Source organism: Aulostomus chinensis, chromosome 21 (assembly GCF_037954235.1).
Source record: "Aulostomus chinensis isolate RoL2024-O1b breed Wild chromosome 21, RoL_Achi_v1.0, whole genome shotgun sequence".
Lineage (NCBI taxonomy): Eukaryota > Metazoa > Chordata > Actinopteri > Syngnathiformes > Aulostomidae > Aulostomus > Aulostomus chinensis.
This window is the reverse complement of record NC_141340.1, coordinates 6,885,299-6,909,971: the sequence shown is the minus strand read 5'-3', so window position 1 is coordinate 6,909,971 and position 24,673 is coordinate 6,885,299. Positions and strand designations below refer to the sequence as shown.

Here is a 24,673-nt window from a genome sequence, read left to right as displayed (position 1 = left end):
CACACACACACACACAAACAGATTTTGAACGATTTGTCATCAAAATCTGTTTAAAATTTTCTTCTAAACTGCCAAGAAATTGGTCTTCCAGATCCAGAACTCGATTGGAAGTATGCTAGAGAGATATCGTTCCTCAAAAATAGGTGGATGGAGGGTTCAAGGATAAAGAAATCAAGATGATTTAGGAAGCAGAATCGTTCCTCTTTCAACCGTTTTTACATGAACTCAAGAAGTGTGTTTGAAGTTCGACTTACTGTATGACGCTCGTCGTCCGAAACAATCTCAAAATTCAGGATCTACAATTTCACCCGGATCTTTCCACCAAATTTCATAAAAATCTGTCCATTACTTTTTGAAGTATCCTACTAAAAAAAATTTAAAAAACGAATTCACCAAAAGTGAAGACAAAGGATCTTGGCCCTCTAGTGGCTGGTTGTGGTACGCGCCAAACTATCAGACGACAGTCTGCCAATTTATTACATGGTTTGTGCTACTTTAGCTAACTCTTAACACATCGATTCATGTACCAGTGTTTGTGTGCTAAGTTCGATTTGAGATTTTTGATGCTTATCGAGGGAGCATCCATTCCTCGAACAAAAACAGGACATTTTACAACATCTCTGATCCTTTGTAATCGAAGCCAAGGTCTTTTACAGCCAGTCAGGAGGGAGATGTCAGCTCCAGTGACTCATAGACAGCCCAGCTTTCTCAATGGCATGGCCCGCACTGAATCATGTTCGACAAGTGTGTGTGTGTGCGCGTGTGTGTGTGTGTGTGTGAGTGAGTGAGTGCACTGGTCCATGACTTTCTCTGTTTTTGGATATAAATAAGGGACTTCAAACTGCATCTGTGATTGAAAAAATACTCCGCATTTGGATCTTCTTACATTTAACACCACGTCGTTCCGTCACATTCGATGGCCTCCAGGAGGGTGCCGTGTTTTTCATCTAGATCCTTGGAAGAAAATTAGGCATTAAATATGAGGCTGTTGCATTGAAGCGGGAGTTTTTCCAGCTGAGAAAAGTCCAAAAAAAGAAGAAAAAAAAAAAGAATCAGATGTGACAATGAGAATGTTCTAGGATGGATTTTCCTCTTGGAAAAGGTTAAACACAGACTTAACACAATGCACCAAGCTCTCTCACAGTGGAGGTCCTGGCTGCTTGGTTACTACCACCTAATAAGTGGCTGTTTAAAGGCCTCAGGAACACATTTCATGGCCACTGCGCTTACTTTGAGGCTCTACCTGCCAATGATGCAATCAGAGGAAGTGCAGAATGAGGGCCAAATGTTTCTGAGTTCATGGGATGGCTTTGGGGCCTCAGGAAAACCATCTTCATGTGTGGCCTGATTTACACTCCATCCTTTTTCCTTTTTTTCCCCCCTTTTTTTTTTAAATGAAATGTGATGGAATCACACCAGACAGACGGGCACGACGCTCACAGTTATAAATAAATGAGGAGGGGAGTGAAGACAGGCGTGACAGTCTTAAAAAAAAGAAAAGAAAAAAAAAACCTAAATGTGAGAAAAGACGCAAGAGAGCGTCAAATGGAAATGATTTAAGATGTGCGAGGGGGAGAGAAAGCAGTAACCCCTGTCACATTTATCCACAGTCAGCCAAGAAACTCAGGGGATTGTGACACGGGCCAGAACGGCCAGGTTAAAGTAACGGTTAAAAAAAAAAGAAGAAAAAAAGCACCAAAATAAAAACGTGGTGCCTCTCTGACAGGATTTCTCTAACTGGGCTTTGTATTCCCATCCCACAGATGGCTTTGTGAAATTACGAGGCGGCCGGGATTACGGCATCCCGCAGCTCTTCCAGGCTCCGACTGTCTGCTGCCTCGCTGGGTGTGTGTGTGTGTGCGTGTGTGTGTGTGTGGGGGGGATAGAACCGTTTTACAATGAAAAGGTTGAGCTCAAGTGCCAGATCTGCTTTGATTCACTGATGGATTCAAATGATGATGATGGTGATAAAATGAAGGAAATGAGGCTGGATTTAGAAAAGTGACCCCCCCCCCCCCATTAGCGTTGAGACATACTTTATTAATTGCGACTCATTTCATTTGGTTTACACGGTGCGTGTCCGTCTCTCACATCTGTGAAAGATGCATAGCTCAGCCTTTCAATGCAGCAAAATTCAAGCGCTGACGCCTCTCCTCTCACCCCGGTACTTGGGGGGGGGGGGGGGCTGCAGTAGCAGAGTTCAGTTTTATGAATCTGTTCCTGGAACGAAAGTGCTGTCCAATCAGCTTCTTACTTCAGTTTCTCACATAAGTTAGCAAATTAGCAAACACTGGCTTGTTGTTCTCATCTCCCACCCTCAACATTATTATTAAGAGGGCTACAGGGGTGACGTCAATTTTGTAGGCCAACCTGGAAGTTAGCATCGCCATGGGTTCCCTCGAACAAAAGCCAGTGGGATCTGTCAACGCGAAGAGGACAACGCTAACAAGCTAAGCAACAAAAAGTTAAAATAAATCAAGTTTAGACCCCATTTCAAAACAAGGGGGCCAGACCTTCAACTACGCTGCCTTTCCAGGTTTTCCAACTCCTTCCTGTGCTGCTGTATTGTTGGATATCTTGCAACTTTACATACTCGTGTGGTGGTGTGATGTTTCTCTGGCTTTAATGAGATTCTCCATCATTTTTTGACCCAATTTCCTTGCCATTGAAGACATTTTCCACTCTCGGTGCGGTTGGGGATCACCCAAAGTCCGCCTGAGTCCAGCAGAGGTGAGATGTCTGCCAGGACACGGATATAATCTTCGCTACTCTTCTAAAAATGTGGATGAAAAGGCAAAAATGCAGTTTTATCACTTTTTTTCTCCATTTTTTTTTAATGACTTAATGTTCAGCAACTTGAAATCTAAAACCAAATGTCTTTTTGGGTCTTAAAGTAGAAGTTCTGTCTCTGAGATAAATGCTTTCTTTAAAATTCATAGGACTGAACGTTCTGGTGATGCGGAAGGATGAGTTTCTTTTGCTAAAAATGCTGGGAATAGTTCAGGACTTCATAAAAGATTAAAGGAAAGTTATTATGGTTCCCATGAAAACCTCTGTTACTCCCTATTTTCTCATTTGTTTTATCGGCTTCGGTCTGGCCATTTCAAACAGAGCTGAGATGTAGCTCTTTTTTTTTTCTTTGGGATCTATTTACAATCTCAGATCTTTCCAAGGCTTGGAAACGCGGTTATTTATGACTGATGCTGCACATCTGGAGAAATGCAAGAAAGCATGTTTACCTCAAACTAGGGATGGATTCTGATTCATTCAGTTCTGCACTGCAGACTCAAAAATACCCAGATTGCTTTAGCTAGGATGACTCTATCAAAACTTTGATCTCTGTTCAGTATTTTTTTGTCTGCAAATGGCCTCAGAAATAAATTATAGCAGCAGCAGAGCGGATCTAGCAGACAGATTAGCATCTAAGCCAACGAAGCCTCTCCTCATCCTGCTGTACTGCCATCTCACCAGCTGGAAGTGGAGGTAGTGAAATAAACACCTCCATGTTTGCAGATGAGCTGCAGCATTTCCTGCAGCACATCCCTGCCCCTCCCAAAGACCCACAGAGGCCCCGTTTGGCTCTGCACAGCCTCGGCACGCACTACAGTAACACAAACAGGTCGTCTTTCCAAAAAACTACAACAACAAAAGAGCGGGCAGAGGGAACAGACTCACTCAGCGAAGGGATGTGGGGCCCGCCGAGCAGCTTGGGTTTTAGTTACAAAGCAAAACATCAGAGCTTAAGCAGCCCAACTGCTGCAAGCTCTCTAGTAAATGAGTGTGTTTCTTTTGCGTGTGTGTTTGTGTGTGTGTGTGTGTGTGTGTGTGTGTTTGTGTGTGTGGCCCACCGGTTAACAACCATCGCATTAACATCCAGAATTTGATAGCCTGCCTACGCTGAACCTTGATGGAAATACAACAGCAGTGAAAAGTAGTTCAAAGTGAGAATGTAGGACAAGGAAAGCAGGAGCAACAATCTGCCCCCCTCCCTAAAAAAAAGTGCAATTCAAAGGTCAAAGAAAAAACTCTGACAGCCCCGAAACAGGGTTAAGGAAGAAGAACCTTGTTTCGGGGCTGTAAGAGTCACCCCACACACGCACACCCCCACTCCCCCACCACCAGTGCAGACGAAGCTCTGGCAAGTTCCTCAAAGAAAAATAAACTGGTAACTAGTCAGAGAAAACACCAAATTAAATAAATAAGATTTTCTATCTGATGAGCAGCTGGGATAATAAACCACTAAATGGAATTTGAGGCATGTTCTTTTCTGACTGGCTCAGCTGTTGGAATTTTTTTTGGAGGTGTGTGTGTGTGTGTGTGTGGGGGGGGGGGGTGGTGAGAGTACAGACCTGTGCACATTTATTTCTTTAAGTAATTGTCAAACCCTTCGTAAAGCATCGATCACCTCTGACAAGTCTGTTTCGCCTGGAATTTGTGAGTTTAGACTTCAGGTACGATTCTCCTTGTGTGTGGGCTGTGAGTATGTCACTGTTGACGGTCACCTCCCAAAGACGCTGCTGTAAAATCAACCGCCACAGCTGAGAACTGCAACTGACGTGATCACGAAAACTCTTGGGGAATATCATGTGTTCAGACAGCTGGGAATTGGGAAAGTTTCTATTTGGAAACACGCCCATCTTCCTATTTAAGAGGGTTCATATAACAAAAACAAACAAGGAACATGGCCGCCCCCAAAAATCTGCTGCCAGATTTACGAATGGGAATTGAAAAGATTTTTACGATTCCGATTCCATTTTCAATTCTGCTAAACGATTCGGTTCCTTATTTATTCTTCTTTATTATTGTCTAGTTTAGAAGTAACGTGACCTTTTAAACCCAATAGTGAGGTGGCGCTAACATGATAGGCAGTGTTAGCTGGTTAGCTACCTGCAGTATTCACAGCAGAGGACGTGCTAACGTTGCTGCTGCTGGGTTGAGATTCACACCGGAGCAGATCGAAAACGCGACATTCATTCAAAGTTATTGCTGTGTATGCAAATGCTTCTGCATACTGGAAGTATTTCATCCCTTTGGTGAAATATCCACTTTGCAAGTATTGCAAGTTGCCCTGTTGTCATCCTTTCTCGTGAAATGTAACTCAACTTTCGAGCGTTTGTGCTGCTCGGGCGCCATGTTTCCTCCTGGCTGCAATGGTGAATGACATCGCCACGCACATTGTGTAGCTTGCATAAGCAACGCAGTGTGCGTGATGACGTCATTTGTGTCCACTGGAATCGATAAGGCAATCGTTTGCAAAATTGGCAAATGATTCCAAGGAATTCGAACACTGGGAAGCGGTTCTCAACAAGAACCGGTTTTCGATTCCCATCCATAGCCAGAATGCAGCAACACGACAAGCAAACTTGTCACCACCCCAACGAATGCAGGGGAGAAATATTATTTCCATATTATTTGATACCTCTATCAACTCATCTTTCACTGCAAACACTGCCACAGCAAACCTACAGCAACCTTTGAAGCTCTAGAAAACTTCCGTCTTTCCTAGATGGATATTCCTACTGGGATACTCCGAGATTTCCAGTTAATTCCCTGTCTCTTAAGTCTTGGAGTTGATTTAAAAATTATGTTGAAAACAGTCACTTGAAGGACAGAAGCTGTCTTACATCTGGCCGCTCCCGCCTTTCACTACCACCACAATTTACATCACGATCTATCAATACATATCATGACAATATATCGTAAGACGTGTTTATCCAATAAGAAAAAACATATAATGTCGATATTCCTCTTTTATTCCCCACATCCTCTGGGCTTTGGGCCACACATCAATAACATGTAGCATTCCAACTGGCAAGCTGACAGAAAAACAAAGGTAAAATCATGTACAAACCACTAAACACTACCGTGTGACGGTGACCCTCCGGATGACGGAGACGCCATATTTATCATTGTTGGTTGATCAAATGTCAGCTACAATTCAGACGTAAAAAAAATGGTCAGTTCAAAAAAACAACAAAACAAAACATCCACTTCTGATTTTTCATTTGATGGATTGCCAAATTTCTGGTTTTAGTCGGTTCAGTTCATGCGTGTCTGAAATGTAAAGGCGCTCAACTGGAGTTCCTGCTCTACTGAGGTGCTGCCAGATCAAACCAGGAAGCCATAAACGAGCCGAGTAGCCATAAAGTGCTTTATGAACATCTCAATGGGACAGTTCCTCTACAGGCCGTACCCTCACGGCCAGACTCACCACCACATACATCACCGACTGATGGCTGGACTTCACCGGTGCACTCAGTCGTGTAACTGGCGGCCCCGCTGAGGGCTGACATTTCCTCGCCGACCCGATGGCTCCTGCTCCACCGCTGTTGTCGCTTGTGGGTAACGTCTGTGTAACATTATGGTCACCGGGCCCGAGCCGCTCTGTGATTTTAGGCTCGCTTGTAATGAGAAGCTCTGTCAGTTAGTGGCTTTTGAGAGAGCAGGGAGAGCTATAAAATATGACAGCGGTTTGTGGGTTGTCAGGTGGTCACATGGTCTTAAAGGGGTTTAGATATAATTCAATTACACTTTTTGAGAATTTATGTTAATTTTGGCAGCGTATAAAACTGAAACAAATGGCTAGGATACCTTTTCATGGCAGATATACTGACTCACCCAAGCAGGAACAATATTTCCATTAGCCGTCCCAGTACAGCCTGGCAGTGATGGAACGCGGCCATCATTCTTTATGAATTAGCTCAATGAGCTTATGCTTGCACTAGCATATGGCTCCATTAACAGAATTATGCAAAACCTACCAGGACGATTTTGACCAAACATGGACGAAAAATTTAACATGGGTCAGGCCCTTTGCAGTAAATGGCACATCTTTATACGCTGGCTTTGGAAGTGGTATGAACACTACAGAGTGACCTTCTAGCTTCAACTGTCAACTCAAATTGTTACCAATTTTCATCTTTTTTTTTTCAATAACCACAGATAGAGAGATTATATCTTTACCTTTGTCTGTTTGTCAGTTTGTCTGGATTATACAAAAAAACAACAACAATTCACTGAAATTTGGAGAAGCGATGTGGTTTGAGCCAAGGAAGAATCCCTCCATCCCTCCATCCATTTTCTACCTCTTATCTGTTAAGAGCGGCGGTGGGGGGGGGGGGGGGGGTGGAGCCTATCCCAGCAGCCTTTCGGCGAGAGGCAGGGTTCACCCTGGACAGGTCACCAGTCCATCACAGGGCCAACACATAGAGACAGACAACCATTCACACTCACAGCCACACCTAAAGTCAATTTAGAGTATCAATCAGCCTCGTCCTCTCTTGATGTCTTTGGACTGTGGGAGGAAGCTGGAGTACCAGAGAGAACCCACACAGGAACAGGGAGAACATGGAGACTCCACACAGAAAGATCCTGTGCTGGAGCCGGGGCTTGAACCAGAACCTTCTTGCTGTGAGGCCACAGTGCTGACCACTGCAGCACCGTGCTGCCCAGGAAAGAATCCATTTTCCACATTCTAGATACCACAAACGAACAATCTACATCGCCATTTTCAAAAGAATCCACTGAATCACACAGTAGACAAACTTGAAGTGATGTTTCTGTCTTTGAGTAATAAGCCAGAGTTCTAGGGGTGTCTCTGAGCCTTCCCTGATTGGGGGGGGGGGACTAATGATCAGATCAGCTGATCTGGCTGCGTCTCTGATATCTGTGGTGCTCAACAAAAACCTGCCTGATATTTCTATCACTCTAACTTCTATTTAAACTCATGCTGTTAGTTAAGTGCATAGTAACCAAGTCAGGGAGGTTATCTGTGTGCGCTGTGGTCTGTTTTCGGGTTAGCGGTTATAACTCCAACTGATGACGGAACTTAAGGTGTTTGTCGCTGAGAACAACCAGTTACGTTTAGGAAATGATTCAGAACCAGATCTGATGACATCATTTTGCCTTGGTGGAGGCATGCACTCTCAAGAGTTCCCCCTAGTTTCATCACATATTACTGCGAGTGACGAGCTGGAGTCCTTCCTCTCATGATGGGACCAGTCTACCTGGCATCAACGTGCTGCTGCTGCTCTCATTTTAAGCACAATACACTCAAACTCTGTCAGTCTAACTGTGGCGTTTGTTTTCACAACAATAAAACGTCCTTGGCAGAGGGAAAGAGTTTCCTTTACTTGATTCCAGTGCCTGGTTACACAGAGCAGGCCAGGGATGTTGTTAATAGCCTCTAAGTAGTGGGAAGAACAAGGTGCATAGTTCACAAAATGGAAAGTATCTTACAAAAACAGAGAAATTGCGATCATCCGTGTGAGTGACTCAGATATGAGTGAGCGGAAACCACATCCAGAATATTCACTTCCCAAATTCTGCTTTAAAACCTCCAAAACCAACAAGATGAACTACAAAGACAAGCAGGTCTTCACACGGGTGGTTTACTCTCCGAGGTGGGTTAACAATGGAAATGTCTTCAGATATGCTGCATCATGGGTGATGGAGTTCCTTCTGGGTGGCCCAGCACTTCTGCGGTCAGATGCGGGGGCATGAACCGTCACTCACATTGACAACGAGCCATCATCTACCGCCAACGGTGATGAGGAAGAGCTGGGATTTTTCTGCCAAACGCTGCTCAGACAGACACACTCCAGACATGAGGGTGGAATGCTCCTCTACCTCAGAGCAGCCTGCAGTCAGTGAGATGAAGGAGCGGCCTGACGTCTACACGAGGCCACAGCAGCACTGACACTAATCAACACCAGAAAATGGCTTTAAATTATTTACACAGCTGCTTGTTTAGGTTCATTCAGAGGAAACTCCTCTCTGGAGCATCATCGGGGACGGCTGTGATTGCCACGTTACTCCAAATGGTTTCTAAACAAAATACACTGCAGTCGGATTTACTTTCAACTTGACTGTAAAACTCTTTAAGTTTTTTCAGTAGTACAACATTAATTTGAAAACACGGCCCTGGACAAATCTGGTCCGCATGCGAACTAGATGAATTAATGGGAGTTTTATTTTCCATCTCATTTCTGTTTATCCAAATCTAAAGGAGCTTTACAGGCCAAGCCTCTGTACAAATACTTATGTTTTTTCCAGTATCCTTCAAGTAATTGCGGAAAACAAACAGCAAACACACTTATTTTATTATTTATTTGTGTTTGCTTTTGTGTACCGCCCTGGTCCTCACTCTGGATGCTTACCTGAACTGAAGCTGAACATCTAGTTGCATTTCCACGGAATTAATCACTTTTGAATTTGTACGAATCGCCGACAATCCACCAAGGGAAACTGTTGTTTCCAGATGTTTGTCTGATCAGGCGGTAGCTGGATTTAAGGAAGTGATTCCAGTGGCGCTAAATTCAGTGTCAAGTCCCGTTATAACAGAAGACGCTGATGTCAACCTTGGTCCCTCCCAAACTGACCATTTTATCGATAGTGCAGCAGGCACCTTAAGAACAGCTTTGGACTCTGTTGCCCCACTAAAAAAGAAAACTATAAATCCAAGGAAACAAGCACCTTGGTGCAATTCTGAATCTTGACAACTTCAACCAAAAAAACTCAGAACCTGGAGAGAATATGGATCTCCTCCAAACTGGAGGAGTCACATATAGTCTGGCAAGATAGCTTTAACAGCTATAAGTAAGCCCTTCGTAGAACCAGAGCAGCCTACGACTCAGAATTAACAGAGGAACACAAGAACAACCCCAGGTTCCTCTAAAGTACCATAGCCAGACTGACTGAGCCCAGTATTCCTGGGTCCCTGACCTGCAATGACTTCAAGAACTTCTTTAATGACAAAATTCTACTTATTAGAGAGAAAATTCTTCTCCTCCTGCCATCAGCTGACAACACGGCACCTATAACCCCAGAAACCTCAGAGCAGCTGGAGGACCAGACATACACTTTGATAGTTGTTCTCCCATTAGCCTTCACGAGCCTGGTACAATAATTCCCTCCTCTAAACCATCCACCTGTCTCCTGGACCCCATCCCAACTAAGCTGCTTGAAGAGTCTCTACCCTTAGTTAGCACCTCTCTCTTGGATATGATCAATGTGTCGCTGCTATCTGGGTGCGTTCCACTCCTTTCAACCCCTTCTAAAAAAACAAACAAACAAACAAACAAACAATAACTGTGCCAACTACAGACCAGTATCAAATCTTCCTTTTCTCTCCAAAATACTGGAGAAAAAAACCTGTCCCTAAACAGCTTTGTGAATTTCTTCACAGCAAAAGTTTGTTAGCAGATTTCCAGTCAGGTTTCAGGGTTACTTGTGGTTCCTAGTTTCTAAAAGTAGAATGGGAGCCAGAGCCTTCAGCTATCAGACTCTCCTCCTGTCGAACTGCCTCCCAGTCTCAGTCCGGGATGCAGACACCCTCTCTACGTTTAAGAGCAGACTTAAGACCTTCCTTTCAGATAAAGCTTACAATTAGGTCTGCTTAGGCTTAGGCTGGCCCTTAGATATGCTGCTATAGGCTTAAACTATCGGGGGACCTCCCATGGTGCATTGGGCTACTCTCTCCTCCTCTCTGTCCCCTCTGTCCTCCTGTATTCATTTGTGTCACTAACTCGTCTGCTTCTCCGGCGCCTTTGTGGTTCCCTGCTTCCCAGATCCCGGACCGATGCTGCTGCTGGAGGAGGCAGCAGACCTGAAGAGGCTCAAGCTAGCATCACCTGCTCACGTCCCCATCTGTCCATCAGTCTCTCTCTCTTTATCTCTATCCCCCTATTTCCATCTCTATGTCTGTCTCCCTCCATTATCTGTCTTTGTCTCTGCCCCGCTCTCCTGCTCTCTTTCACCCCAACCGGTCAAAGCAGAGGGCCGTCCCCACTGAGCCTGGGTCTGCTCGACGTTCCTGCCCGTTGAAGGAAGGTTTTTGTCGCTGCTGTTGCAGGATGTGTTTGCTGATGGAGAATTGTTGGGTGTAAATTCATTGAAGGAGGTGTGGTCCTGGACCTGCTCTACTTGTGAAGTGTCATGAGATAACTTTTGTTGTGATTTGGCGCCAAACAAATAAAATTGACTTGAAAAGTACATCATGCGGACAAAACCTACATACACGCACAATTATGTGTTGCTTTTAATTTTATTGTGTTTATGAGATGTTTTAAGTCCTTTTTTTTGTTTCAACTTCATCACAAATTGTAATCTTGTCTTGCTCCTACTCCCAGTGTTTTTCCTTTGTCTGTCAAAAGATTTATACTCTAAAAGGTAGTACATGAATGAAGTTGTTACAAGTGTTATTCACTATTTAGGGTGGGTAAAAAAAAATTGTAAATTTGCCAAGTAATCTGCAGTTAAATGTTTATTTGTATCTGACAGTCGGTGTACCAGGTCTTGGCTACTGTGTTGCCATATTAGCCATCATTCTATCAATAAACTCTCAATTTATGGGAGATTATTGCCATTCAACAGAAGCTGGAAGCATACGGAGTAACAGAGAGCAGGCTGCTGCAACAAGGTGTTGGAGCCTTAATTGCAGCACTCAAAAACCAACCAAACACGCGCTTTTCAGAGAGCGGTAGAGAAGCCCCGTCACACTTTTTACAAATGTCTAATTTACCATACGCATGACACGCATAATGCTGCGCTCTGAAAGGTGCCAGAAACTGACTTGAGTGAATTCCCTCTTTCTGCCGCCTCAGCCACACATGGAAAATGTGATAGTCATTATATATCTGACAGAGTTTTGGACCTGCTTCAAGTGCCTTTTGCAAACCAGGAAGCTGTAGGTTGATTTTGGCAACCATCACAGTCCATTTTTCCCCTCTTTCATTAACATTTTGGACCGTGAATAACAGATTTTGGGGGGGGGATTGCTTACGCTAAAAGAGGAGAAATTACAATCCCCATATTCATTGTTAAAGTGCGTGTTCTGCTGCCGGTGGTGTTGGAGGAACTTTAGTACTTATGGACACAGGAGTCTAGCAAACATAAATGTATTAATAGGTACTACAAAAGTGAGATATTGTATGTTATTTTTGGGCTGAACACACACACACACACGCCGTTGAGAATATAGATTTAATGTGCAAGCACAGCTGGACACAGAGCTGCAGCAAGCCAAGTTGAACATATCGGCTTTTTCATGCAGGGCCGCTAAAGAAACACTTGGCTCGCTTTCTCTCTGCTCTGCTTTTCTTTTAATTACTAAATCAGTGACTCAGACTCCTCTTTGAACCCCTGAAAGTAAGGCACCTAAAGAGAGGCCGTAGAGAACTCATGAAAAAGCTCCCTGACATCTGCATGCGGGTCACGTCAAGGACACCAGGGTTATTACAGTGTGTGAGAGCTGGAGGCAGGGGGGCACGACAGGGCTTGCTGCTTTTCCTCACTCTCAGGAGGTGAATCGGAAGAGTCAACGGCGCTCAAGATGATCACAGGCCTGATAGAGAATTAACTTAACTACCAGCATGTGTGCAACTCTGGCAAAAACATCGCAGATCGACACCTGCTCTTCCCATCTCCTTTTATTCAGCCCAACGAAGGCATAAAAGGAAGAGAAGGCCTGGAAAGTTTGGAGAGAAGTGTAGAGATTCTATCTGAGCAGAATGGGATGATAAAACCATCTATTGTCTAGAAGTTGTTGTACCTGCTGTCCAGTCCTCTGATCTGATAAAGTCAATGAACAGCCGGTTGATAACTTCTGTGGCTCTGGAAGCTTCAAGTCTGAGAAAAAAAATGACCCAAATACCCTCACTGGGGTGTCACGTAGATGAGTCGCCTCCCCATTTGTTGCAAATCATTCATAAATGACGAAATTACTCTAAAGGCCAGATTCAGGGCCACAAAAACATGGCAAAAAATATCAAGATAATGATAACCAAAACGTCACACGAGGTTTCCAATTACATTCACAATCAAGTTGGTGACGTCACACCGGCTTTATCCACTTACAGATATACCCCTGCAGCACGGAGAATGAGGCAAAGCTACGTAGCCCCCCTCCCACGTAGCCCCACCAGTGCTACCAGAGACTGGGCTTTCCAGAACAAAAGATTAACAGATGGTGAAAACCAAGCTAACACAGGCTGAACACTGCTAACAGAGGCGAACGCATTTCATGACACAGGCTAAAACACTGGCAACATCTTCAGATTCATTCAGATGACTTCATTTATCCCCGAGGGGCAATCTCATGACATAGGCTAACATACAGCTACCAAAGGCTAAAACACAGCCAGAAGAAGCTAACAAATAGCTAACCGAGGCTGAAACACTGCTGTGTGAGACGAGAACACTGGAAACAGCAGTTAACATTCTGATAACAGAGACAACCACACAGCTAAAAGGCTAACATACAGATAAAAATAAAACATGCTATGGTTAAGATGCTGCTATGCATAAAAAGCAACTGGCCATGGTTACAATAGTTACCACAAAGGTTTAGGGGACACAAGCCTCCCTTAACCAGAAATCATCCACATTAAAAACATCAACACAGTCATTATGTGTCGTCCCGTTCTCCCAGCTGCAGCTGGCATCTTCTGAACGTGTTAGCCAACATCTGCTTATTCACATCTACAGTATAAAATCTTACTAACTATAGCTGTCAAAAATGGAGCACAACACACGATAAGAGGCTTAAAAGCTCCGATCCAAGTGCCACAAAATGGTATTTGAGCTCAGCAGGAATGCATATACAGCGGTGAGTAACTTCACTGCTGCGACTGTCCTGCAAAAAAGCCTAAATAATTGCTCATGGAAGCGCTTTCTGATCGGCTGCCATTTTCCTTCTTAGCTGCATGGGTTGCATCATAACAGAATTAAGACTCTAGTTGTCTGCAAGATTAAATACCAGGTGGAGGTGATTCCACATTATCTTACGGCATAAAGGTGCATGATAAATAAATAATTCCAGCTGGATTCTTTACCATCACAACTCCCTTTACTACCATTGCACATACTCACTCACGTCGTTATCTCCGCATCTTATCTCCTCACAAAGAGCTCCTCTCATGCTCTTCCAAACCCATCCATCCATCCACTTCCTGCTCCTCACTTACAACCGGCTGAATCTCCTCCACCTTCTCCCACTTCCTCAACACTCCCTTCCCATCTCCTGGGATGAAATAGCCCTTTCGCCAAGCCCTGCTCTTGATGCTAAGTAAGCATCTCAGTTTTATCTCTCCTCCTGCCTGTCCACTGATATTAAGACTCTGTCTTCAAGACCAGACACCAGAAACATGATCTCTGGTCTGCATGTCATCATTTTGTTTTACTCAGAGACCAAACTCCTCCAAAATCTCTGGGTGAACTCTCCTTTGCCTTCCGAGAGAAAATAGAATTCACGCCTGACATGTTAGATTTGTAAGGTACTGGCTGTCATTGGATACAATGTTTTTAATCACATTATCCTTCACTGCTCCAGTGAGTCTCCTCAGGAATTAGAACTTGTAACATCTGCCATCTTTCTTTATCACTCACATTTTCCCTTCTTTTCTGGTTACCACATTCCTCTCTCTTTATCTAATGTGCTTGGAGAAGTTCTCAGGGGCAAAATAAATAGTAAATCTGCGCTCAGGCTATTGGATTGAAAATAGTATGCAGGAGCAAAAGCACAAGGAAAATCGTATAATCAAGATAGAAAAATGCTTCTAACGGTTAATTTGTGAACAAGCAACAGGTGTGAGACTGACTAATTAAGAACAGGCAGTAGGACCTGGTGTTTTGAGGAAGATTGAGCCAAAAACAATATTATCAAAATACATTTTACAATTCTTAATTTGGGGGGGGGGGGGGGGGGGGGGCTTTTAGGACGTGGTATTTTTAACAATTTGGGATCCCTTGATTGAAAGCTTATGGGATTTTTGTATTTGACTTTGAATTATTAGCGAAAATAAGCTATATGGCTGACGCTAGCAGTACGAAGCTAACGTTATGCGATGAACAAACTACACCGTAGTCTTCCATAGTCTTGTTAAGTCTTTAGATAGTAACTGAATTTTTTTATGACACAATATGCTCCAAAATTCCCGAGTGAAGATTTATTGTTGTTTTATGCTGTAGGAAAAAAAGAAAAACAAAACATCGAGGCGCTCCAGGAACTAGGGATGAAGTTTAGTTAGCCTTCTGCCTAACTAGCATATCTACATTACTGCAAAAGCTGAATTGCTCATTGATATGCACTGTCCCTTTTAAATAAACATAAAAGTAAATAAAAAAAAACTGAAAACTTAATATGGTGTTAACTTATTTAATACAATGAACCAAAAACCCATTTCAAGTGACCAACTGACTGTGAAATGAACAAACCAAACATTGAACAATGTTAATCTTTTTTTTTTTTTTTTTTTTTACAAAAGTAAAGTGATGTGTTGTTTGACATGACCGCGAACCACACTATGAACTAAATGAACAAAGTTGACATTTATTTCGTCTCAGAGAGGCTACATCTCTCTTATTTCACGACACCGAAACTATTTCTCCGAGCTTTCAAAAACATCCCACTTTCCTAGTGGGGTATTCCAAGTTTGACAGCCGTTCAAGTGTGTTCTCCCACCTTGGAGTTTGGAACTTTCCCACTGGCTCATGCACACACTATTATTCTTGCATTCAAAACTCAATGCCAGGCCACCTCAGAAAGTGCTTTCCAATCTCTGTCTGCTTTTTACAGTTAATGAGGAAGAAGCGCAGGTGTTTGACCCAATGGACGCTCGGGTCAGGTTTACAGTATGTAGGGAGCTTCTGCAAGAGCTAATCTCATCAGAAAGTGGCCTTAAAGTATTAAAAGAAAACTTACTGGCAATGAAGTACGAGGAATGCAGTCAGATATATTGCTGCAAGTATGAAGTCTGATAGCAATTTGAAAAGTCTGACACTATTAGCAGACACTGAATTGACCATTGTGCAATTTTCAAAAGGAACTTGAAAAGAAAGAAACTCGCCACACAGTTTATGAACAAGCAGATCTTGAGAAACCACAGCACGACACTGTAAAAAAAAAAAAAAAACGAGACCACAGCAAAGAGCTGAAAAATGTCTCTACTCTGATGACACGCTGCAAAGCATCACATGACAGTTTGTATTAAACGTGTCAGTCTGTCAAATACTGGCGAGTAATGTTAACAGAACAGTGTTTGATTCCATGTTAACAAGGATGGATGAGGTGCTGGCTGAGGTGTCAGTACGACTACAGCTGCTTCTGGGGCGAACGCCCACCGGACTCAACCGAACCTGGGCGTGCTGACACAGCTGCTTCCAAGGCACAGACACCCCAATGCTGAGCTCGGCTCCAGGAATGTTCCGGGCCTTGCTGGAGAAACCATAACAAGAGCAGGAAATAGATTAGTGCACTCTTGGTTCCACACCGGCCACAAACCTCTTGAGTCCGGCCCCTCCAAACACATATGTGTGGGAAGCAGCGCAGGGAGTAAGACCCCCATCAAGACATCAGCGGTAGATCCCAGGAGGACCTGCTAAGCGGAGCAATCAGGACTCTGTTATTTCATGGCTCTGACTCATATCTGGAGACCGACATTCAACGGACAGTAAAACCAACCAACAAGGGAGTGAACACCTTTAATACGACACCTGACTTTGCTGTCGACACACAAGAGAATAGAACAAGATTTTGAACTCGAGGCACCAAAGTTGTATCGTGCCGACAGCCATCTGATAACTTTGAAAGTCTGTTAGCATTACCTTCGTTTTGGCAGCAGCCAAACCAGTGACAATATCTATTGGCCCAAACCCATCAGTTCTGAAGTCCCACACAGGAAAGAGACAGATGCACAAGATCCTGACACCTGAAAAAATGCGACCGAAGTGCCTTGTGTGCCAAAAGTGCTTGGTCGGGTTGTGAACAGTAATATCCTTCAAAACTAGACATGAGAAAAAAGGACATTTTAAAATTTAAGAGACCAAACAAACTACTTCTAAAGCCTGTCCAACTTTACAAGTGAATCTTTCTTTTTATCTGATACACCTTCTTTTCAAGAAAGTATCCCCAGTAGCTTATTCTTAAGAGTTTTAGTGTTTTCATGGTTTCATGGGTCACGGTTTGAAGTCAGAACAATGACAATGGCTGACCGCCAGTGTGCGATGACTGTAACAGCTCTTAAAGGGCAGTTAGAGTTCAGCCAAACTCAGGTAGATTTGTTTTTTTCTTGATGGCCTTCTTATGTCAGCCCCCTACAGAAAAATAAATATATCTAAACGTTGAGCACACAGTGGAAGCTATTCCGGCCTGGCTTCAACTTGGCAGGCAAAGAGATGGGATTACCATATGAATTCACTCATGAACTGTGTGTGTGTGTGTGTGTGTGTGTCTGTGTCTGTGTGTTACAAGCCAAAGGAAAATGTGTATTTGTGTAAATATCCATCATTATTCATGCTTGTGAATGCTGTCCGAATGGTATAATCAGTATGCGTGTGTGAAAATCAATCATGTATGCATGCCCTCTGGATGAAGCCTGAGATACAGAATCAGAAACAGTTCCCCTCTGATTGTGTGTGTGTGTGTGTGTGTGTGTGTGTGTGTGCGTTGTTTTGTATGACTTCCAAAAAGCTAACTTTCACATCACACAAACACCGCCAAGGGTGCTTTTCAGCACACAGTCACAAAGACTTACGGTGTGTGTGTGAACATGTATTTTAATAAAACACATTGTTCGTTTTAATTCAAACCATCAAAAGGTTTCACAGAAAAGTCCCGAGGCAAACTCTTGGCTGGTACGGATGAATAGCAGTTAAGCAGCGAAGACAGTACAAACAGAAGAGGCTGCTCGGTGATTTGTTTTGCAGATTACGCTATTTTGTGCTGAAGAATTGAAGTAATCCTTGCAATTTAGGTAGTCGAAGAAGTAGAGAGGACATTAGTAAACACAGCAATCTGACCATTTCATCGCCGCTGCTCCGAGAAAAGTCAAAGCGCGCCAGCCTGCAAGTCCTTTACACCGCAACTGATCACTGGATGATGAAACCCCTCTTACTTACAACCAACTCACAATAAATTACACGTAATTTTGATTTATGACGATACGAAAATTAATGTGTTGAGACACCAGAGAGATTCATCCCAAAAAATCCATTGCATGTCAGCGCAAAAGACTCGGGGTTGAATTGTAGCGCCGTAATGTAAATAGAAAACAGATGCCAGCAGAAACACGTCGTCAGCTCGCATCATTCATCTGCTCAGAAATCTTGAAAAGAAGAAGAAGAAAAATGCTAGCAGGGACAACAGGCCAACATGAATCAGCTTTGTAATAAAAGGCCAGGAGACGTTTGTATTTCGAACTGTATACCATCAGTCTAATGATTAATTGGGTTGCGGACGTCGATCACGTTGTGGTATTGCGGCGTCAACGCTCAAAGTGAATGCTATAAACTATGTTCTTATTTGCTTGCATAGAAAGCTCCAAGTTAGAGCCCGTCTTGGCGGGCAATAAAGGCCGATATTGGCAGATTGTGCAGTGTAAATCTCAGCAGCAGCGTATACAGCAACTTTTTCCATACCCAATTCAGAAAACGATACTTAGTGTAGTTTACAATGGTTAAATTCATGAGCATAATGAACAAAAAAAATATACATATTAATAATGGAATTTTCTCAATCCCTAATGGGTATCAGCCTCTTTCCCAAAAATCCAGCATCACTCAGGACCTACATACCATGAAACATCCGTCCGAACCTGGTTCCTTTGTCTAAAAGGAATTTTTCCAGTTGGATTCTGGTTAAAAGACAAAAATATATATATGACTGCGGCTACCATAAGCTTGTGTATATTTTTAAAATGTTCTACAACCTAAATTGTCTCAGTAAATACCATACTTGTGCGTTTACTGTAGGTGTTCAAAATGGCGTTGGCTAAAATGAACCAAAACTAGACACTACTAAAGATTATGCGGGTCATAGCATCACGTTAGCTTTGTACTCCCAAATACTGCGTTTACGCTTTGAAATCCGTAAAAATTGAGTTCATTCGTGAAGATGATCTTGCTTGTAAATCTCATAAACTTTTGTTTGCTCGGATAATTTTCTGCCATAATCCAAAGTCCCATTAGGTCTTGGTCAAGGGAACCCATTTTGATGCCGACTTCGGACGGGCCTACAAAAATACTCCTCCACGCATAGCCTGTGTCTAGTGTTTACTAGGTGCGAACGGAAGAACTGGACAGGGAAAAGTGATGAAGTAATGTAAAGTGATGTGATTTGTGTGTAGCCGGACCAAGAAAAACAAAAAGGTCATCATCTTCCAGAGCTCGGCTTGGACACAGATTCGTCCAAAGGGTTTCAAACACTAAGTGGGAGAACAACAGATCAAAGGAGGCGTACAAGCCGTTCTTGGTGTCCCCAGGAGTGCTGTGATTAGAGTGCTAATGGTGGAACAAGGAGGGGTTTTGATGGTTTGCATCAACGCAGCACTCTTTCTTAAGAAGCCTCGGGAGTTGCGAGGAGCCCCCCCCCCCCCCCCCCCACCCCCCAAACCTCCAAACATCTGCCCCGCCTCTGAGAGCAACAACTGCGCTCACTCAGCAGCTCTTTTCCTACTCCTCTGAATGTCAAGAGTTCATTTGAATAAGAGTGGACTCCCCCTCCTCGTAGCGCTCTAATCTAATCCATGAGTTGGTCTCGCACGCGCTCTCACAGAAAGACAAACAGGATGCCTCTACTCGGGTGACTCGGATAAAAGAGGTTTAACACAGTTTGAGCTCGTCTCTGCCGGCGCTGGGTTACACGGCGTCGTCCACCGCTCTCATGGACCTCGGCCGAACTGCATGACTCACTGCAGAAACACCCTAAACACAGACCGAGAGGCTTCTCACTGTTGAATCAACAGAACAATGAAGGAGCACGCGTTCTCTCTCTCTCTCTCTCTCTCTCTCTCTCCGAGGAGGAGGATATTATTGATGCGCTTCGTTGTGTGTGACACAGTTTGTTCCTTTCACTGGCACTTGATTTTATCCTGAAACACGATGTTACACTTGGATGGCAAAACAAAAAAAACAACAAAAAAAACAACAACAACAACAAACTGACGAGGAAAAGTATCAGCGAGGTCATGTGTCATAAAACGTGTGTCAAGCTCCCAGGGGATGAGGCCAGAGGGTTCATTTTAAAGGGTCAGTTCACTAAAATTACCCTGATTTCTTCTTTACAGGAAGTGTGAGTCATAAGTCGGAGCAGGTCTGTGGATCATCAGGATTAATGGGCACAGTTTTCCTGCATGTTCCTGCTGTAATAAGTCAGACGGCCAGAGGTGGACATGACTACGTATAACTTCTGGTAATTGACCATAATTATTGGTCACTATTAATTTTTTTTTTTTTTTTTACCACGACAGCGCTAGTGAGGATGCCTGCCCCTTCTCCTTTTTTTTTTTTTTTTTTTTAAATATGCTGCAATTTTGAAAATCACCTGAACTACAGGAAACAACATTAAACTCCCTGCATGTTAGCCAACAGCCAGTCTCAGGAATCCATCATTGTATGGCGACTAAGCCTCTGGCAACTTGAGATATTAAAAATGGAGGTGAAAGACGATAAGGTGGCCAGGTTTAATATACACACACACGTGGATGCGACCGTGGCCCGCTCAGACGTCATGTGACAAGGCCACGCAAATGGAAACCAGAACTTCAAAAACACAAGATGGCAGCTTCAATGCAACTGGGATGAGTTTTCTGTGTGCATTCCAATGGTGACTGAAAGGGAGGGATTCGATTAGATGTTTGAGCTGATCAACATCGAACAACTTTAAAAATGTACGTTAAATAAATGGCTGAAAATAGCTCAGACCAGAGGAGGAGATATTGTGGAGGATGAGTCACATTTTCATGGAACTACACATCAGACGAGGAAGCCCATCAGCCTCTAGTTCCAACTACGCTTTGTATACTCTTTGTGCGGGAGTTTATTGGGTCACGTGGCGTTCCGGGTCATAAGTTCTAATAGCTTTTGTGACTAAATAGAGAAGGGGAGACATGAAGCAGCTTCTAAAATATTGTTCCTTTTCTTAAATATTAAAGGCTAAAGCTAAATACTCAAGTGTAATTCTTCTGATAGTCACCACAATATTTTGTAAGTTTGCCGCAACAGACAGTCAGACAAAGCTCCAGCCTGTCCGCCATATTGGCGCCAAAGCCAACTGAGTGATGAATATCTAGAGCACCTTTCTCCTGCACAGATGATCTTACTACAGATGCTGCACGTGCATACGCAAACTCTGAAACATGCGTGCCGATTACAGTTACTGCATTTTCGAGGTCCTGCTCATGTTTGCGGGAGCCAGTATTTTTTTTTTTTTTTTTAGCGATTCAGTTTAAGTGGATAAAAGCGAGAGAAGCTGAGACTTCTTGATCTGGTGAGCTCTGTCAGCAGTCGGTGAGCCTGCGGTGAGCTGGAGCTCTCACACTGTCAGACACATTTATGTTTAAACCCTAAAAAGGAATTTAAAAAAAACAAAAACGCACAAGTGACCTAGCCAGATATGTATAGAGATTAAAACTTAAACAAAACCTCTTTTAGAAATGTTAACAGTGTGATTTGCAAACAACCTAAGCAACGTTTAGTTTCTTTAATTAAAAAAACAAAACCTCTTTTTTATTTCAATTCTGAAAAGAATACAGTGCCTCAGGGTTCTGGAGGCTAATCTGGAAGTTAGCATCCCCTTACGTTCCCTGGACTACAAGCAATTGGAATTTTGACCTCAATTTTGGACTGGTTCTAAAAAATATAAGCTCTGTGGCGAGAAAAGGTTGATGAGAATTTGCCTCAATAACATTACTGCCACAAATGTACAGCACTTTTATGGATTCTGAAGCGTAAATGCGGTCACAAGTTACAGAAGGCTAACGTATGCTAACGTGCTGTTCCTATTTTTTTCTTGCTGACATTTAGCACCTGTGACATCTTCTTTAGTCTCCGGCCACTTGTTAGCAACAGCCATTTTTAAAACTCTTCAAAATTCACGAGCGTGATACTTACTGGTGTATTTTATGCTGCGGAGCAAAATTTCGAAGTATTTCAGGGTTGTGTTTACCGCATTTCAGGCGGGGAAGTGGACTTCCTGCAATGTTAAGTGTCTGTTTGAACAATGAAGAAAAGGTCACTCACCGAACCTCTTGTATCCAAAAGACTGTACTTCCTCCTCGTCTGCAAAGTCGTCTGTGTGACATAATAAGAAACATATGACATAAATAGGTCATGCTAACACTACTGGAGGTAACGTGGTGTTTAATGCAGTTGGGACGCAAACAAAATGTAACAGACCCTACAGGGCGTTCACACAGAGCCAAGAACTCATAACTTTAGATCCCTCAATACAATGATCTGTGTTGAGCAAGCAGCCAACAAAGCTTAGGTCAGAGATAGTGGAGCATCATCACTAGTGTGTGTGTGTGTGTGTGTGTGTGTAGATATAGGAGGTCCAGAGCTGTAAAAAGCCACAGGCTGTGGTTTCTCTGGGTTGTTGACAGTAAACCCTAATTACACTTTGCTACACTACACTGAAGACTGGAGTAGAGCAGGAACATCAGGGCTAATGGCAAACAGATGGAGCCGAGGGGGGCGTCATGGGTAGAGTGTGTGTCTGGGGGGGGGGGGGGGCAGATGAAAAAGGGAGGGATGAGTGTGTGCGTGCGTGTGCGTGTGTGTGTGTGTGTGTTAGTGATGGAAGGGGGTCAGAGGGGGGTGGCTGGGCTTGCACCATTTAAGTTGCAGCGATGCCAACTGGATCACCTCTCCATGGGCATCAGCTTACTTCAGGTTGTTTTAACTTCAATGTAGAGGCAGAAGCAGTTAAACGTGTAAATCAGACGTGATCATCGGCTTCCAACACGATCCTTTCCACTGATTAAATTCATAAATATGCATGCTAACAGGGCAAACTTGATTGGATGTATGCTTCAATGGAATGCAAAAACAAAAAAACCCACTTTTCAATACTTCTGCACCGTAATGTCATCCAGATGTGACGCACAGAACTAAGACAGACTGGCTAAAGTTCAATAAAAATGGACTGTTGGGGTTAGTTTGTTCACGTGCATTAAGGGTTAAAAAGAAGAAAATCAGCACGTGGGCTCGTACCTTTCATGGCGTTTTTTAAGTCGTTGGAGGACCGAAGAAGAGATGAGGACCCCTGTCACTTTCTGCGCATCTCAGCATCCAGCGCAAAAAAGTGAAAACTCGCTCCACGGTGAACTACAACTGACGAAAATGAATTAAAAAAAAAAAAAAACCAGAAACAAAAACAAAAACTACAAGTAAAACTTCATTTTGGTTCCTCGGTTTAAACTCCCATCATCTCTCTCTGCTCGCTGTGGAAGTTTGGATGTGAAGTTCCGAGTTCTGCAGCGCTGCGATGGGCTGAGTTCTGACTCCCTGCGCGCACGCACACACACACACACACACACACACACACACACACACACACACGTCAGGATACACACCTACTTCCGGTGTTACTTTCAAAATTAAATCCTCTCTAAGTATTTCGTGGAATTTCCACTGTATGTTTTCAAAATAATCACTGTGTGGATATACAGATACAATTTTACTCAATTTCAAAAAGATCATTTGACACTGGAAAGTATTTTTTTGTTGTTGAAGTCGTCACTAATTGATACCACTGTCAATCAAATGTGAAGCTAATGTTATGTAGCTAGCAGTCAGCTAGTTTAAAACTGAACTAACCTCCTCTACAAATCTATTCAGTCACTTTGGTGGGTTAGAAAATAATCTGAGAGATTATTAAAAAAAAAAAATATATATATATATATATATATATATATATACACATACACATACACACACACACACACACACACACACACACACACACACATTTTTTTTGGTCTCAGTTCATGGGGGGGGGGAGCCCCAACAACCAAGAAATACATGTTTCCACATGTCACAGTCTCCAGGCCCTGCGCTACACGAAGCTAACAAAGCGGCTACATTGCTGCTTTCTTTACTCCAGCTGTTGGATTTGTACCTAATTAGATGACATTAACTTTAATGATGAACAGTAGAGGAAAGTTAAGAAATTAAAATATCAATGTAGAATGTAGTTTACGCATTTCCAATATTATACTGTTTCCCTTCTGCAAGTCAGAGTTCATTTATTTTAATACAAATATGACAAATTCTTTATAGCCTGCACCAGATTTAAAGCCCTGGTTTCCTCCAGATTTATCAATAAAAAGTTAATTAAACACTTTTTGTAATGATAATACTTATTAAAAGTAAGCACAATCCCGTACATGAATCTTACATTATCATTCTGCTTGAGGTGTATTTTTACTTTAGGTACCCAAAGTATTTTTGGATGCTAATTCTTTTACCTTAATGTTCAAAAATAACATTTTTATACTGAATGCAGTCCTACAATCTGAGGACTTCACTCCAAAAACAGCACATATTCATTTATTTTCATAAATTATTATTAAAATTTGCACTTTTTTCACCAGATTTTTCAGATTTCCACCTCAACACTTTCCACCAAACATATCTGCTGGTTGATGACGACAGGCCAATAAGGTCAAATAAAACTAGACTTTTATTGTGAAGGACAAAAATATAGTATCACAACTTTCCAGCAGCTTCACACCGCCTCTAGTCACCTCTGACTGGAACCACTGTCCTCTCCTGCTCTCCTCCCGCTGCATGCGTCCATCCCTCCAGACTGAGACGTCGCGTGGACCAGCAGGGATCCAGTCGTTGATGAGATTGAGTTACTGGGCGTTGATGGCAATCGCGTCTCCATCTGAAAAAT

The 24,673-nt window shown here is 43.0% G+C and overlaps 1 protein-coding gene across 5 annotated transcripts in view; it reads right to left on the bottom strand.

Moving 5' to 3' along the window:
• The window catches only part of LOC147241498 (collectin-12-like), a 50,046-nt gene that overhangs the window by 17,458 nt on the left and 7,915 nt on the right, over window positions 1-24,673 (bottom strand). For 4 of the 5 annotated variants that reach the window (XM_086192198.1, XM_086192200.1, XM_086192202.1 and 1 more), the window contains 3 exons: window positions 24,522-24,673; window positions 22,987-23,280; window positions 22,015-22,065 (listed from right to left, as the gene is read on the bottom strand). In XM_086192198.1, the coding sequence (XP_086048324.1) occupies window positions 22,015-22,065; window positions 22,987-22,993 (58 nt within the window). In that variant the 5' untranslated portion in view covers window positions 22,994-23,280; window positions 24,522-24,673. The remainder of the gene's footprint in view (window positions 1-22,014; window positions 22,066-22,986; window positions 23,281-24,521) is intronic. The other variant, XM_086192201.1, reaches the window with a different exon arrangement.